We start from the raw sequence: 17,310 nt of genomic DNA on the forward strand, positions 1-17,310 counted from the left end.
GAAAGATCCTGCATCACCAATGTAGTACCTACCTTACACAGTTGGGAGGATCAAATGTGACAATGCATGTGAAGTCTTGCACAGCATTTGGTGCTAATGAGCACTTCACACACATACTTAGATTGTCATTGCCCTAGTGGAATAGTCTGCCCTCCCCTTTCCCACAGAGGCAGGATTCTCTGCTCTGCTCCTTATCCATGATGCCGCCATGTTTACTGTCAGCAGCTCCACCCCTAATAACCAGAAAAGCCCTCTGATAACCAGAACCACACCCCAAAGAGAGCCCCTGGGATCTGCAGCACCAAATGAAACTGTGGCCAATGAAGGATCTCCAAGTCCCAGAGAAAGAAACGTGTATCTGATTGCAGATTGCGGCCCACAGTTCCCTTTGCTTGACATTGATGGCATCTCTAAGTATCCAAGGGAGTGGAAACTTCACCCCCAGGAGGCCTCAGACCTCTGGCTTTGAGCAGCCACTTGAAGTTCCTGTCCTCATGCTTTGTGCCCTTAGGACCCCAGGGCAATGCCTGATTTCCAGCTGCCAGTCAGGGCATCTCCCACCTTGGGCCTTCTCCCAAGCCATGGAACTCTCTGCCTTTGCAGACAACAGCTTGGGAGTGGCATCAACAGTCCCTGGAAGCAAAGTTCAGTTGAAGTCTGATGGGAGTTGGATGTGTTAATAACCCATCTCCCTTACCCCATGGGTGGAATAATTCCGAGATGCATGTTCTGTACCATCTTCAGAGTTTCTCTGCAGGAACAAGTGCCAATTGCCCATCTAAGTAACTGGCTTGATAGTGTGTCCTTCCCTGGTTGCTTTCTCTTCCCTCTCTTACCTCTCAATTCCCCTTCACTTCTCAAATAAACTACTGCATTTGAATCCTTATCCAGACCCTCTTTCTGAAGGAAACATTAAGACAGTTTGAAACCTGAAAGCTTCAAACGCAGTGCTAACAGAGGTCAGACAGGAAATGAAATTTAATAAATAGCAGAAGAATCCAATCTTCCATCCTCTCAACCCTGGTCACGTTTCAAAACAAAAATCCTAAACTCAGCAAGATTCTTGAACATTAAGAATAAATTTAGTTATGATGATGAGACTAGAAAAGGCAGAAAAGTGAACTCAGAGATGTGACACAGACACAAAACGACTTCAAATTAAAAAGTCTCCTAGAAAATGTGTTTAAATCTCTGTTAACTAGAAATTTCCTTTACCTTCAGCCATCCCCTATAAACCTTGAGCATTAGAGTTTGAGCTCTCTCTGTTAATATTGATGTTCCCTGCTAAAAATCCAGATTAGGAAGGAGGGCCCAAGAGAGGTAGATGCCAAACCCAGCAGTATCACATATAATCAGTTTTATTGCCAGGTAAGAAATTCATATTAATATAGTGAATACATATGTTTACAAATAAACATTCTTAGAAAACAAACAAATGTGGTTTTTTTTTCTTCATTGTAGGAAGTATTATTGGTATCATAAACTCTGCAGTTGTTGACAAGTATTAACACAGGTTTACTTGCAGAACATACGGTTACTAAAATATTCGCACATAAAATATGCTCCATTTACACAAAAATACTGGAGGGAATTAAATGGGAATGCCAGGCGGAGCCCAAGGCGGATGGAGGCTGAGACGCTCTGGAAGGGAAAAGGAAAGTCAAACAAGTGGTCCCTTTAGGGTAGAGTTCGGTGGACAGCTAAAGGAAAGAAGTTGAGTCTAGTGCAGGGCATGGGATGGAGGGGACGGTCTCTCTGCTTTATTCTGGTTGCTTTCTTCTTAGTCTCCCCACCCCCCACTTGTTTGACCTTGTCTTGGAACACAGCACAGACAGTTCCATGGTTGTGAAAGGTCCATCCACCCTTCCTGATATCTAAACATAAATAGACCTTCCCTGTCAAGAGTCTCCCGCCTCCTACACACACACATACACTCTGTTCAGCTCCCAAGGTTAATGAGGCTGAGACGTGCCATACCCTTCTCAGGGCTGCACCCATGCCACATCCTATTGATCAGGTTGCACCTTTACTGCCAAAACTACAGCTGCCGACCCCAAGTAGCCAGGCTCCCTTGATGAAGCTCACTCAGAAGAGAAGCAGCATGGAGAAGAAATAAAATAATGTACATTTAGAGACCAAGAAAGACCCTTAATCAGGGTTAGGATAGGGCGAGAGGAAGCGGGTCAAGGGCGAGGAGTAAGTAATGATTGGTTAAAAGGGAGACTAGATTTTCACAACATTCTGAGCTGGAGGGAATGTCACAAATGCACGAACCCAGTAGTTCCTGAAGAGTGGGCTTTGCACGACTCATGGATGCAAAATGATTTTAGGTAGTATATGGGCATGGCGTTAATGAACATGGGGTCACATAGGAAGTGATTCCTTTTTCTTTTGTGTTTCAGTCCATCTGATTACTTCAAGGACAAAGTCTCCGTTGGGTGCTGGTATGTCATTAACACCTGCTAATCTCTTTTTAACAGAGAGAGTGCATGCCTGGCTTTAGAGTCAGACCCTTTAAAAAGCAACAGTTTCAAGTTAGAATTCAATAATGTCATTTTGTTGCTTTGTGGTTACTTTTATGCTTACTTTCCGTTTATGGCAACGGATACTGGCTTTCTATTTGTGATGATGGCGTGGAATTTTCCTTTTAACAAATCTATTAAGAATGCATCAATGTAATTCAAATCTTATAAAAGTAATACACAGATATGCCAAACATGTATACTGCAGGTATGTGGACAACTAATGTCAAGGAAACACTGATCAAATCCATTGGTGCTTTTCTCCACTCTGAGGATCACTGGGATTTGGCCAAGGAATCTGAGAAGGTGGGGCATTAAATCTCCCACCCTTACTTTATCCGGCATAGAGCCATTATTATTATTAATTTTTTTTTTTTGGTGGGGGGGAGATGCATGATCCAGGAATCAAACCTGAGGCTCCTGCATGGAAGGCAAGCATTCTACCACTGAACCACCTGTGCACCCCTGGAGCTATTTCTAGATGGAGACCTCCTATGGCTGGCTCTAAGTACGATTTCGGTTTTAAAAATGGACAGAAGTTTTGCTGTTTCAAAAAGCTTGATCTAGCCCAAATCTCCCACATTGCAGACAGGGAGACTAAGACCCAGAGAGAAAAAAAATACATTGCCAGTGTCCCTGATCAGCTGAGACTGAGAGAGAATGAACACCCGGTTATCCTGATTCCATCATGTCAGGTTGAAGAGACAGGCAGGGCTGAGAGAGAGCAAATGTTGGAGCTCAGGATTCCAGAGAATGCTCTGGGTCTTGTTTGACCAGACTACCTGCAGCTTTTGTCACAGAGGAGCTGGGCAGTCTCTTGGAGGTTCCTTTTCATTAGCGACAGCTCGTAGGGGCTGGTTGAAAACAGCTCACTTTCAATGAAAATCTCTTCTCCTTCAACGCTACTCTTTGGGCTTTTCACTAAACCAATCGAACTAGTAGGAAACTGTTTTTCTTGGGGCAACCACGGGCTATGGACAATGAGAACCAATCTGAAAGACAACCTCAGGAAATTCTAAATGGAGAATGAAGGCATTGAAATAGCTGGGGAGGTGATTTAAAGGGACCATGGGAATTATGGAACCCAGAAATGTTTTGACAGGTTTGGGGGTTAGAAAATGGTAGGATTTGTGGATTTTTGAGCATTGGGGGGAAATGGGGAGAAAGTCTTCACCCTTAGGTACCCCTGACATTGCAGCAGCCCCTCTCATAGGGTATTTATGAGGTGGGCTCACCAACGAAAGGAAGGATGGCAACATCTTCTACTACTGCAGAAAAACAGAAGGGAGGAAGTCCAGGGGAACACAGGGTGCACTTGGGAAACAAGACTGTCATTAAACAACAGTGACACATTGAAGGCACCACCCACGCTTAACTCAGTTTCATTCCAAAGCAGTTGAAGTTCGGCAGCGGCGGCGACAACGCGCTGACGGGGAAGGGAAGTCAGGGACAGAGTTATTAGAGGACTTGTTTCTGGGTCTGGTTTCCCGTCTCAGAGGCAAGGGAGAAACACAGGAAGTCGGAGACTTCTGGGTCCTCTTCTCACCTGTAGACTTTTCCAGCTGTGGATTTTGTTGGTGTTGATGGTGTCATTTTTTGATTTCCTAAGTCTTGAAGATTTGGGCCAAAAATTAATCTGCTGCTCCTGTCTGTTTTGTGTTGGGCTTATAATTTTGTTTTTCTTTTAAAAATTTATTTCATATTCTCTGGACCCTCTCCCCGCCATAAAAGTCTATTCCCTCCCATTTCCACTTTATGGGACTTTACGGGAGTTCTCCAAAATGTTCTTTCCTTCCCATCACTGTCAGTGGGTTCAGGGTCTGTTTGTTTTTTGTGTGTCTGTTTGTGTGTTGTTGTTTTTTGCTTCCATCATTGATGATATGAAAAGTACTGTAAATATAACAGTTAGGAGTTCAGTAATGTCTTGCACTTGTCAAAATGTTGTGTCCACATTGCCACTTCTTGGGATTAGGAAATGCTTGTAATGTGCACAACTTGTAACTTCAGAACAACTCCTCTTCTGAAGCACATTTTTCTCTTGTCTTCACTCTCCTTCCACCCCCTTTCACCCTGGCGTTTTCACCTAGAAACAGACAGCGTGTGGCAAATGGCATATGTGCTCAAATGGACAATTTCTCTAAATTGTGCTACGATCACTTTTTCATCACGAATTACAGTTTCAACTTGAAAGGAAAAGGAAAATTAGCCCCCTAGTTTGGGCATGTGAGTTGGCCATCTTGGGCCCAACATCCAAGAGTGTGCCTCAGTTTACCCTTTGCTGTATTGCTGAGAGTCCACGCTTCAGTCTTCCACTGCTTCCCGCCGACACATGTTAGGCATGACCCAGGAAAAGCATGATTCTGTGTCACTGGTAGGTTTTTAATTGATTTGTGTTAAGAGCAAGTGTGTGGGTGTGTTTGGGGGGGGCAGGACAGGGCGGGTGTAGGCTGGGATATTTTTTGCCTCTCTCAGTTGAGTGTGGTCTCCAGGATGCTCCCTGTCGCAAAAGCTCAGACAGTCACTTCTGTTTTGCTGTTGGTGATGAAGTATGGCTGTGGGGGTGGGTAGTGCTGCGTGCGAGTTCCCAAGGGGTCGCTGGAGCCCGACTCTGCCGTGCCGAGCTTGCCCTTGTTACCATACGCCTGCCGCCGAAGAGACTGGTCATTGGGGTCCCAGCTCTTAAAGTTGGGGGTAGAGTTGTAGGCCAGGGGATGTGGGAGCATCTTAGTGGTGCGGGACTTCTGTCCATTCGGCTTGGCAGGGCCGTGCTCTGGGCTGAAGGCTCGAGGCTCATCCTCCACTCTCACCGGATGCAGAGGTAGGCTGCCCTTAGCCGCTAGCTCAGCCAGGTGTCGCCGCTTGGCATAGAAGTCGTCACTGACCTTGTCAGCTGTGCATGGGGACAGGCGAATGAAGAAGAGAGGAGAGAGCAGGGAGAGGAAGAGAAAGGAGAGAGAGAATTAGGGATTGGCAGGTAAACCTGAGAACAGCCTAACAGTGGGCCAACAGTTCAAACAAGACACACATTGGAAACTCCACCTGGAACAAGACAGAGGGAAAGGCAGCGCCACGTGCTTCTTGCAAACAAGAGCCAGACCAAGAGGTTGAGGGCAGCTCCAAGGAAACGTCTAGATTCCCCCCAAATAATATTTCCACTATCTCACTTAGGACTCTGCTGTCCATGGCCTTCGTATAAAACTTATGTTGTTTCTACATGATTAAGTGATACATTCTAGTTAGAGAAAGAATTGACCATGTTGAGAAATATTCATATCTCTCACCTACCGCTCAAGACAGCAGATATCAATACTTGAGGGTATTTTCTTCTGTGTTTTCAATTAACAGAGTTTTCATGGGGATTTCTATTTCTTGGCTTGTTTTTGTTTTTTGCTTTTAATAGTTAAAGCACACCATGTACAAATCCCACTACACTTACATTGGCCGAATTTCTATTTTCTAGCACCATCAGCGTCTGCATATGGAAAGTTGTCACAATCAAAAGGTATGTTTCATAGGATTGTTTGGAGGGTTAAATGATGGGATGTGTATAAAAGTGCTTGGACATTAGCCACCGCCATTATCATCATCATCAACTTGGATTCCATTTCTCATGTAAAATTCTATCCAGTGTTTTTCCATGTCGTTAGAAATCACTAATAAATAGCACTTTAATGCCTACTAAATATTTCATTGAGTGGAACTATCTCAATTCAATCAATCCCCTATTGATGAACATTCAAGCTCTGCCAATAGTTTGCTATTATAAATAAGGCTAGACTCTTCCAACCTAAAGCTTTTCTTCTGTACTTAGAAAATGGAATTAAGAATAAGTCTAAAAATATTTTCTTTATCTACATGGGGAGTTGGCAAATTATGGCCCATAGGCTAAGTCTGAGCCACTACCTGTGTTTTTAATAAAGTTTTAATGTAACACAGCCGAGGCCATATGTTTCCATATTATCTATGACTGCTTTTGCACTGCTATGACAAAGCTGATTACTTGTGACAGCGACTGTATGCCTCACAAAGCCTGCAATATTTACTGCCCAGCCATTTACAGAAAAAGTTTGTTGTCTCTTGGTATAGATTATGTGAAGTGGAATTACTTCCAAGGGGTATAAACATTGTTAAGTCTCTTGATACAAATTGCCAACCATTCTCCAAAAGGATTGTAGCAGTTTGTACTCCCTTTCACGACATGCTTTCCAGCATTCAATATCATTATTTATTATTTATTTATTTAGCTAATTCTATGAGATCTCATTTTATTTCATTTTCTCTTACAATTTATATATTTTAAGAGTCTTTACACTTCTAAAGTTAATTTCTTACAAACAAACCTTTGAACCTACATCTCTCTGGAGACCAGACATACCCTTTCATCCACATTGTCAACATCCCATACCCTTGCCACATGTGAATTTATGTCAATTAATGGAGACCATCAAACTCCCATGTTTTTTTCTCATTTGATCCTTTAAACAACTCCAAGACCCCGAGAGGTAGGGAAAATGGTGATTATTATCCTTGCTTGCTAGACTAGGAAATGATCTAGCTCAGGGACATACAATGATTTCACAAAGCTTTCTCACAGCTAGTGACTGAGCCAGGATGAAACCAAGTCTATGAGCCAAGTCTATGGTTTTTGATAGACCAGAGAGGGAAAGCTCTGGGATATGCCCCACTTGCCCTTGCTTTGTCCTGGCAGACATCACTTGTTAATCACAGCCCTCTTTCTGGTAAGCCTGGCCTCTGCTCAGAATCTTCTTCTACATAGCACTCCAGGAAGCTAATAGTAACTCTCTAGGCTTAATACCATTTAAGTTGGGCTTCTGTTCCTGTAATGCAAATAGTTCTTATGTGGGGCTCTCAAGAGAAACTTTTCCTTTCCCTAAATTCGAGCTATCTGAAGCTACAAAATGTCAGCACCAAAGGAACCTTAGAATCTGCTATTTAAGATGTGAGGCGCACACATTCCTGAAAAATCATGAATTGCTTAAGTTAAGATTAGGGCTGGAACTAGAACTTCAGCTTCCTGACTTCCAAAGGAAAGTTCTAGGTTTCCAAAGCCATGTTGCTTCAACAGAAAGTTACTCTGAGACTCCTCCTTAGACATCAAAATCCCTTTATCAATACCTCCTGGACAGTTTCACTGGCCTCTCTCACTCAAAGTGTCTAAGCTGGAATTTATCAACTTTGCTCATACATGTTCTTATAGCCCTTCCTTATCTCTTGGGACCACCAACTACCTAGTAACTCCAGCCACAAAGTTGGATGCAGTTGTAAATTTCCTCCTCCTACTCTCCCCAGAACATGCAGAATCACCAAGTCCCTCCATGTATATCTAACAAATATTTCTCACTCCTAATTCCTTTCTTCTACCACCTTTGAACAGTGCTCTACAGCAGCTACCAAACTGGCCACGTACCTTCAATTTTACCTCTTCCAATCCATTATTCACACTGCAGCCAAAGGCATATTTCTAAAATGCAGAACTAATCATATCAGTCATCTACCAAAACCACCTCAAGTTGCTTGGCCAGTCTTTTAATCATTCATCAAGTAGAAATAATGAATAACCACTTATCATTCTGCTATACATTGGAAAACAAAGAATAGAGTGGGCATATACTAGGGAGGGACAGATAGTAACCAAATAATCCACAAATTATATATAAAAGTATCTTAGTTTCCCAACTGCTAAAACAAATACCATGCAATGGGTTGACTTAACAACAGGAATTTTTTGGCTTATGGTTTCAGAGGCTGGAGGGCTTGCTTCCTTCCAGGATTGGTATTTCCTGACTGGCTGGAAATCTTTGGGGTTCCTTGGCTTTTCCATTACACAGCAGTTCACACATGGCAGTGTCTTCATTCTCTTTTGGGTTCCACTGACTTCCAGCTTCAGACTACTCCCCTATGGCTTCATCTCTCTATGTCTAAATTTTCATCCTCCTTATAAATGACTCCAGTAATCTAGATGAAAGTCCAACCTGATTAAATTGGGCAACACCTTAACTGAAGCAACATCTTCAAGGGATCCTATTGACACTGGGTCCACACCTATCAGAATGCATACCAAGACCAAGAACATATCCAAACTGGGGTACACAAGTCAACCCACCACAAAGTAGGTTTGTAAGAGAATTATCCAAATTTATTAATATGTATAACAAGGTACCTGATCTGGTCTGAGAACCAGATGTTCGAGCTGAGATGTTTTACCCCTTCATTTGCAACAGGCTCACTACCATGCATCTTTCGAGAGTTAGCTAAGGTGTTGCCTTCCCGGATTCCATTAGGCTCTCTCAGTGGCCTCTGTTTTCTCTATTGTGGCATGACTACACTGTTTTATAATTTTCCATTTTCACATCTGTTTCCTCCCGTTAGACCATGAGTGCTTTGAGAGCAGGAACCTTATCCTTTCATCTGTGTGGCTCAGTTTTCCACAACCCTGACTGTACATGGGATTCACGTGGAGAGATGTTAAAGCATTCAGATACCTGGACCCCACCCTAGACCATTTAAATCAAAATCTCTGAAAAGGTTGCCCAGAAATACTTTTCTGAAAGCTCTCTGGGTGATTTTAATGTGCCAGGGTTGAAAACCAAAAGTAAAGCCCAGTATCTAGCATCATGCTGGCATATACTTTTGTCTAGAGAACTAATTGGAGGTGGTCTTCCATCTTACTTCTCCATTTGGGGGCAGTCAGGTTAGACTTTCTTGAAGAAATGCTCTTTTAGTTGAGATTTGAAGGTGAAGCAAAACAGAAAGAGCATTCTAGGCAGGGGACTATTTGGTATATTGCAAGAATGGCCATATGCAGATCTTTCCATCAAGAGGTAGAGTCTGTTTTCATACCGCTTGAATCTGGGCTGGTCATCTGACTGGCTTTGACTGTAGAATGTAGCCTAAATCATGATATGCATGTTCTGAACTGGCCTGGTAGAAGCTCTGCAGCTTTTCTTGTCATGGTTTTGGAACCCTGCTTCCATGTGAACAAGAAAGCCCAGGTTTAGCCTCCTGGAGGATGAGAAATCCACAGTCCAGTTCCCAAGTTCACCATAGCCAACAGCCTGCATGAGTAAGGTTCTCCTAGATTACACAGCTAGTAGGAGACCTGCCAGCTGACCACAAATACTGAGCAAGACCACCTGAAAGCAGTCAATAGAGCACAACCCAGCTGACACAGAAGCATAAGCCCAAGAGATATTGTTATGTTAAACTACTGAGTTTGGGGTAGTTTGTTATAAAACAATAGGTAACTGTGGTAGTTAGATTCAGTTGTCAACTTGGCCAGGTGAAGGTGCCTAGTAATATTGCTGTGGACATGAGCCAATGGTATGTGAACCTCATCTGTTGCTGGTTACATCTGTAGTTGGCTAGGAGGCGTGCCTGCTGCAATGAGTGATGTTTGACTTAATTGGCAGGTGCTTAAATGAGAGACTCAATGTAGCACAGCCCAAGCAGCTCGGCATACCTCATCTCAGCACTCGCAGCTCAGCCCAGGCCTTTGGCAGTGCAAAAAGAAATCACGCTGGGGAAAGTTGTTGGAACCCAGAGGCCTGGAGAGAAGGCCAGCAGAGATCACCCTCTGCCTTTCCACATAAGAGAGAACCTCAGTTGAAAGTTAGCTGCCTTTCCTCTGAAGAACTAATGAAATAAATCCCCTTTTATTAAAAGCCAATCCATCTCTGGTGTGTTGCATTCCGGCAGCTAGTAAACTAGAACTGTAACTGATACAGAACAGTATTTGCAAATGCTCTGATGCAGGAAACTGAGAGGATATACATGTGGTGGAATGGAGAAAGCAATGGAGAAAGCAATGGGCCACAGGATCATCTAACGTCTTGTAGGTCAGACTGTATCACTCACATCTACATATGTGTCTGACCATTTTCCCTCCACTAGACTCTAAGGTGGATTGGTAAGAGAATTATCCAGGTTTACTAATATGTATAACAAGGTCCTGACCTGGTCTGAGAACCAGAGGTTTGAGCTGAGATATCTTACCCCTTCGTTTACAACAGGCTCACTACTATTCCATCTTTCAAGAGTTAGCTAAGGCGTTGCCTTCCCTAATTTATAAAGCAGTGTTGAGCAGGCACCAATATGACACCTGGGGACTAAAACTATCCTCCAAATAGATATATTTTCAAGATAATTTCAACAAGGATGGGATTGGAGGTTAGGTGCACGAACAGTTCCCATAACACGGAAATGCAATTGTATGAAACCGCCTGGCCAAAGTATTTCTGGTCTTCTCTGATTTGGATTCAGAAGGGGTGGGGTGGGAAGAGACACTTTCCTGGCCACTCTCAGCCATGTGCAGTGTGGATACTGCCTTCAGTACATTAAAAAAACTCCCCTGAACAAAAGAGGATTCATTGAGCAGCCTTGTAAACCCCATTAATAAATGCATTAGCCTAATTAGCCCCGGTACCTGGTGGGCAGATGGTTGGTATGCCAACTAAGAGACAGATGTGTGAGCCTTGCAACAACATTGGTCCCCTCCAGTTTGATTTCTCTTCATTTAAAAAGAGGAAGAAAGAAAGAAAAAGGTGCTTTCCTTCCAATGAGCTTAATTGCCTTGAAGGAACCAGGGCAGTAAAATTAACTGTACCTTCCTCCATCTGTCTCTCCCTTAATTAGCAGCAGACACTTGCACAGGTGTAAGGAGGAGTGGTGTCTCGCTTCCATGAAAATGGAAAGAGCCAGGTAACAGCCAGTTTTCAAAACAAGCTGCACATCTGAGGTCTCAGCAGGTGGCCTCCCACCTACCTTCTTTCCTTGGGCCAAAGATATCTTTAAGAGCGGTTCCTACAGCTCATCCTCATTTGGTGATATGATTGAGTCCCAGGTGATGGATTTCACCAGGTAAGTAATGCCCCGATCAAAGCTTTCACAATTCCTCATTTGATTTGTTCCTGCCTTGATTAAGAATATGATGAAATGGAGTGATCAATCCTTCCACCGACACTCAAGAATAGAAGTCAGAAACTAGAATACAGGTTACCAGGGGCTGGGGTGGAGATAGGGTATGGACGATTAATGCCTAATTGGTTCAGAATTTCTACTTGGGATGATAGAAAAGATTTGGTAATGGATGGTGGTGACGGGGGCACAATTATTGTGAATGTAATTAACAGCACTGAAATACATATTTGAATGTGGTTAAAAGAAAATTTAAGTTGTATATATGTTATCAGAATAAAACTTTTTTAAAAAATGGTTGTACAACAAAAACAATGAGCCCTCATGTTTACTATGGGCTATTAACAGTAGTATTAATAGTACAATTATAATAATATTCTCTCATCAATTATAACAAAGGTATTGCACTATTGCAAGGTGTTAATAATAAGGTAGTATATGGGAACTTTCTATTTTCTGTATGATTTTTTGGTAAACATACCACTTCCAAATTAAACATTTTATATAAAAAAGGAGAAAATCCAAATCCTATGCAGTGGCCTACAGGGTCTGCTGGGCCTGGACTCTGGCTACTTGTCCACCCCCATTATGGTCCCACTACCCAGGATTCCTCTCTGTTCCTGAATGCACCGAGCGTTTTGCCATTTCAGGGCCTCTGGACCTGGCCCCTGTTGTTCCCTCTGCTGAAAATGCTCTTCTTTTCTGTCGCACATCTGAATCCTTCTTATCATTTTGTTCTCTGATCAAAGGTCACCTCCTCAGAAAAGGTCTCCATGAGGACCCAGTCAAAAGAGACCCCCCCACACACATTTAGGAGGTATCTTTTTAGTAACCTGTGCATTGTCTGTCTCCCTGGACTAGAACATACGCTCCAATTAGGGCAGAGCTATCATCTGTTCTGCTCACGGCTGTCCCCCCAACCTACAGCCCAGTGCCTGATGCACAGTAGGGGGTTGGTAATATGCATTTGATGAAGGAAGGCATTAAAGATATTTCCGTTCCAATGACAGTCTCTAAAATACTAGAAATGAGCAGGATGCTTCACCTTCTGATCATGTCATCCATATTGCAAAAGATTAGGTGATCTGTTCTTTCCAAGGATTGAAGGGCTGGAGCTTAGGTTAAGTGTCTTTGTGTAACCATGCTGCTGCCCCAGCTCCAGATTCCTGCCTGCAAACTTGCAGAGGCCTGAATATCCATCATCAGTGCCAACTCAGGCGAGGTTGATCAACGTCACTTAAAGAGGACAAAGGTCAGGTAGAGTCTGCTCAACACAGCAGAGGGCTGGGTGCTGCCCTGGCTTCCTTGCCCACTCCCCCACCTGATCAGTAGTAAATTAAAGCATAATAGCTTACCTTTATTAAGTGTGTTCTCCATGTCAGGTACATCCTAGGGGTTTACATTGTTATCCCTTTAATCTTCTCAACACCCTAATGAAGCAGTTGCTATTACTGGTCTCATAAATGGGGAAACTGAGGCTGTTAGCGCTTTGGCTACTTATCCAAGTGATGGAGCTGGGGTTTGAATCCAGCATACTTGGCTCTGATGGCTAAATTTATGGCTACAAGGTACACCATTTAGTTAGCCATTTGTTTGCCTTGCAGAAGATGGGGCTTGTTTCCTTGAGAAGGGCCTATCTGCAGGAAAATATTCCTCCAAAATTAAAGAGCAGGCCATGAGAATTATGCAGGGCAAACACTCTCCTTGATTATTCCTCTCAAGACATCAGGGATTGAGGCACGGTACACATATAAATATCATATTCTCAAGAGGAAATGTCAAAATGCTGCGGATAGAAGTTTAATGAAGTCCCAAATCCCCTCAAAGGAAAATATATTTCTTTTGTTCCTCAAGGTGAGGCAGAGAAAGGAGCTGGTGGCAACGTCAGATTCCCCTTGCCCAGTCTAGGCTTCTCTGGAGGTCTCCAGACACTGGCTGGAAGGCTGGCTAAAAACAAGCCAGAAGATGGACTTCTGTTGCTGAGCTGGGCTGGTTAAAGGGCTTCTGGAAGAGATTAAGATTTCCTGGTCATCACTCAGAGCTGGACACTCTGCCAGGTGCTTTACAGCTGTCATCTCATTTAGTTGACCCCTTGCCAATGAGGTAGGGCTCTTCAAAGTATATAATACTTATTCCTTTCCTGGCATTGAAGTGGGAGCATATTTTGAGATATCAGCCAATATTTCTTTTCCCTGGGCTTTCATTATGCCTGTGCCATCACCCAGAGAACAGCAATTAATTTCCATGAGGACAAAGAGCAAAAGTAATGGTTTTGCATCCCACACTAAACTTTTGTAAGATCTGAGTCTTCAGCGGTAAGATCTGGGAATGTTCAGAAAGGGGGTTTAATGAGACTGAGAGCTGGAAGGAATCAGTACACGAGGTTTAAACAGCAAATAACAAAGTTTGGAAGAATGCCTATCTGATTTTTATGACTGTAAAATCTTCTTTACTTCATGGTGGAAAAAGTATGAGCTTTGAGAGTCAATGGATCTGGGTTCAAACCCTAACTTTTCCATTTAATCCATTAGGCCCTTGAGCAAATTACCGAAATTCTCTAACTCTCACATATAAGATTGAAAATGAAATTGCCTTGCCTATATTGCAGGGGGTTGAATGCAATAAAGAAAATTATGTGAGGTCTCCAACAACGTCCTAGTCTAAAAGTAGGTACTCAATGGATGTTACCTACTATTGCTGCTTTTTAAGAAAATAAAACGATATAAAATGAGGATAATAGAATCTACCTTATAGAGCGTAGGGGAGAATTAAATGAGACAAGGCATGTAAAAGCATGAAACATTAGGCATGGTGCATAGCAGGGCTGCTTAAATATATACCCCGTCTTTATCCGAGGAGATGTAGCAGACTGCTATTTGTCCACCGGATCCATTCCACCGATTTTTCTTGCTTGCATGGCTCCCGGGCTCCAATTGGCCTGGAAGCTGAACTTGGCACGTGACTGTTCTCTCACCAGTGGGATGTTAGCAAAGTGATGCAACTAATTTCTCATTTCACCTCACTTGCATAAAAGAAAATTGTTTGCCCTGGGTTTGCTCTCCTCCCCCTTCTCCCAGGCTAGAATGATGTTATGGCAGCAACCAGCTATACCAGTGCAGATAAGGAATATACGGCTGGAAATGTTGGCACAACAAGGTTGGAGGACCCTGAGTCCCTGAGTGACCACCTGGAGCAGAGCTGCCCCACCAACCTGGACCACTCACCTGGGACTTTTTATTACATGAGAGGGAAGCATACTTCTTGTCTTCCTTGGGCCACTGTATTTTGGGGACCCTTTGTTACAATAGGACAGTATTTACTTTTACTCAGACAGGAATGTTTAAAAATGCCCAGGCATTTCTCTCTTCTTTTGAAATACACACTATAAAGCTGTGCAGCTTCCTGAGGCTGTCTCAGCAGGCAGAAACAAGAAAGGCAGGGAAAAAGCCTAGCTTCCAAGGCAGGCAGGGGCCAGGGAGGAACAGGAAGGTTTATCTTGATGGTAAATTAGCCCTGTTTCCCCTGGTCCAGGACTTTGTTGAAGAGATATAAGTAGGGAGATTCATAATTGAACCAGATCCCAATGAAGCTCAGGGTTCTGGGCAGTTCCCGTGGGGTCCTATATCTCCCCTGAAGCCATAGTGTTTTAAGAGAGGGAATTGTAAAGGGGAGCACAGGAGCCAGGCCCTCTTTTTGTCTTAACCCTGAGGGCTCCCAAAAGGGGGCATTGCTGCCTCTGCTGGGAGAGGCTGAGACCCCCTGGCTTGGGTTTTGCAGCAAAGCCATCCTGGCTGTACCCTTGGCCACCTTTATGCCAGCTGCAGGGAGCCCTCTGGGGGGCCCCGGCAGGACTCTGTCTCTTCCTTAGGTAGTCCTGCTGTGCAGTCACCACTTTCTGAAAAGCTGTTGGACAAAGGTGGGCAGGTTCCTGCACCAGCCGTGGCTGACCCCCAGGGTCCTGGATGGAAATTGTGTTCACTCACTGCCTCTCCATCCATCCTGCATGGCTGCTCCCGGGATGGAGGTAATTCTTTCCAGGAATTCAAGGTTTGGTTTGTCCGGCTGTTAAAACTGTATACAACTGGTGGTTTTTGTAATGAAGCAATTTAAGGTAAAGAATCTTTAGTCCTACCCACCTCCTTCTACCTTGTTTGAGCTTCATAGGACGACGCCACAGTGGATGGGCATGAACTGCGGTGCCCTGTGACGGGGCAATAGGTTCAATGCATTAGTGGCCTCAATTCTCCACCCTTCCTGGTAGCTGCACTCTTTTCCATGTGCCTTTAAACTCCTCCAATAAAGAGGACATAACACAAATAGAAATTTGAAAAAAACATTTGCTGGGTTTTGGTTCCTTACTTGAATCTCTTCCATTATCATGAGAACATATCTGGGCCTTCCTTCTCTGAAGATGAGACAGGTGGCACAGAGCCAAGTCACTCCGATGATTCCAGCTAAAACCTCCTAGATCAACCAACACCCAGTCAACTCCCAGGCAAAGGGGTGAACCTAGCTGAGACCCGAAACTCAGCTCAGCCTTAATCACTGGCATGTAGAATCCTGATCTAAATAAATATTGAGCTAAATAAACTCTAAGCCATGAAATTTGAGGTCGTTTCTTACACAGCATTATTGTGACAATAGATAACTGATACAGATGTAATCATTTGCCACTCTTTTTCCAGAAATAGCCCACAATTCTCAGATGGGAATCTACTCCCATGTGCTTTGGATGACAAACCCCTCCACTCATCCACCCCCAGCTATTCCCCAATGACTCCAAACCACCCACCTCACTGTCCTCACCATAATTATTTGTTCAGAGGTAGGAACATGACAAGCCAAGCTAATTAGAGCAAAGCCTGGGATTTTTACCTGTAGAGACAGAGGGGGCCAAAGAGACCAATAATCCCCAACTTTCCATTTTATAGAAGAGGCAATTGCAGCTGTAGACTTAAGGACAGGCAACTGGGTAAAATTGGTGTTGGGTCTAGAACACAGGTCTCTTGACCTGTATCTACTTGGTTTTCTGCTATTTCACACTGATTTCTATCTGTTTGGTTTTCTCTTTGTTTCTCAGTGTCTGTTCAGAAAAGACAACAGGAGTCCCTTCAAATGCTACACCCAGCTTCATTTGAGTAATTAGAAAAAATGTTTGTTGAGTTACCACAATGTGTTATACACCATGGGCATCGTGTGAGGGGCTGGGGAAGTTTGGAATGAGTGGCCATCTGGCTGGCTTAGTCTCAGAGGGACTTGCTTTCAAATTAGTAAAACATTTATTGTTATCTTGATGCACGAGAATTTTCTGAAAAGTAGAGAACCTCCTCCACTTGCTCACATCTTGCCCTGTGGGTTCCCACGGAAGCTGCCCACACTCTAGGGCTTGCTGTGTGCTTTTCAAAAGGGGCTGAACTCAGGGGCTGCTGAGATTTGATTATTATTTAAAAACATCACTTCACATCGCCACCCTCCTCTCTCCTTCATCCGTACCCATGGTTTACACCAAACCAGTAACCCAAATCAGGAAATTGCAAGAGCCTGAATTTCATGAAGTAATGTTTTAAGGCTACTTTCAGGTGATGGCTTCCCCCGAATTGTCTCTAGAATTTGTGCACTTCAACTGGAACTCAAATTACACATTTTCTATTGCCTTGAGCCTCTGTGCTCTCTTGGATGAAAATTTCTCACCAAGCTATATCAATTTTCTTGGAAGAAAGACAGAGAGCTAGCACTTACTAACTACCTACTATGTACCAGACCCTATTTTAGCCATTTTGCCCCATGTAAATCCTCCTAGAGAAAGGTGATAAAGCAATATCATCCTGTCCATGCAACAGATGATAAACCAATG

At 43.5% G+C, this 17,310-nt stretch overlaps 1 protein-coding gene across 2 annotated transcripts in view; it reads right to left on the reverse strand.

The window, feature by feature from the left end:
• Window positions 1-4,902: 4,902 nt before the first annotated feature.
• SHISA9 (shisa family member 9) overlaps window positions 4,903-17,310 on the reverse strand; it is a 264,995-nt gene continuing 252,587 nt past the window's right edge. For both annotated transcript variants that reach the window (XM_077141758.1, XM_077141759.1), the window contains one exon: window positions 4,903-5,412. In XM_077141758.1, coding sequence (XP_076997873.1) covers window positions 5,033-5,412 — 380 coding nt within the window. In that variant the 3' untranslated portion in view covers window positions 4,903-5,032. The remainder of the gene's footprint in view (window positions 5,413-17,310) is intronic.

Source organism: Tamandua tetradactyla, chromosome 23 (genome assembly GCF_023851605.1).
Source record: "Tamandua tetradactyla isolate mTamTet1 chromosome 23, mTamTet1.pri, whole genome shotgun sequence".
Lineage (NCBI taxonomy): Eukaryota > Metazoa > Chordata > Mammalia > Pilosa > Myrmecophagidae > Tamandua > Tamandua tetradactyla.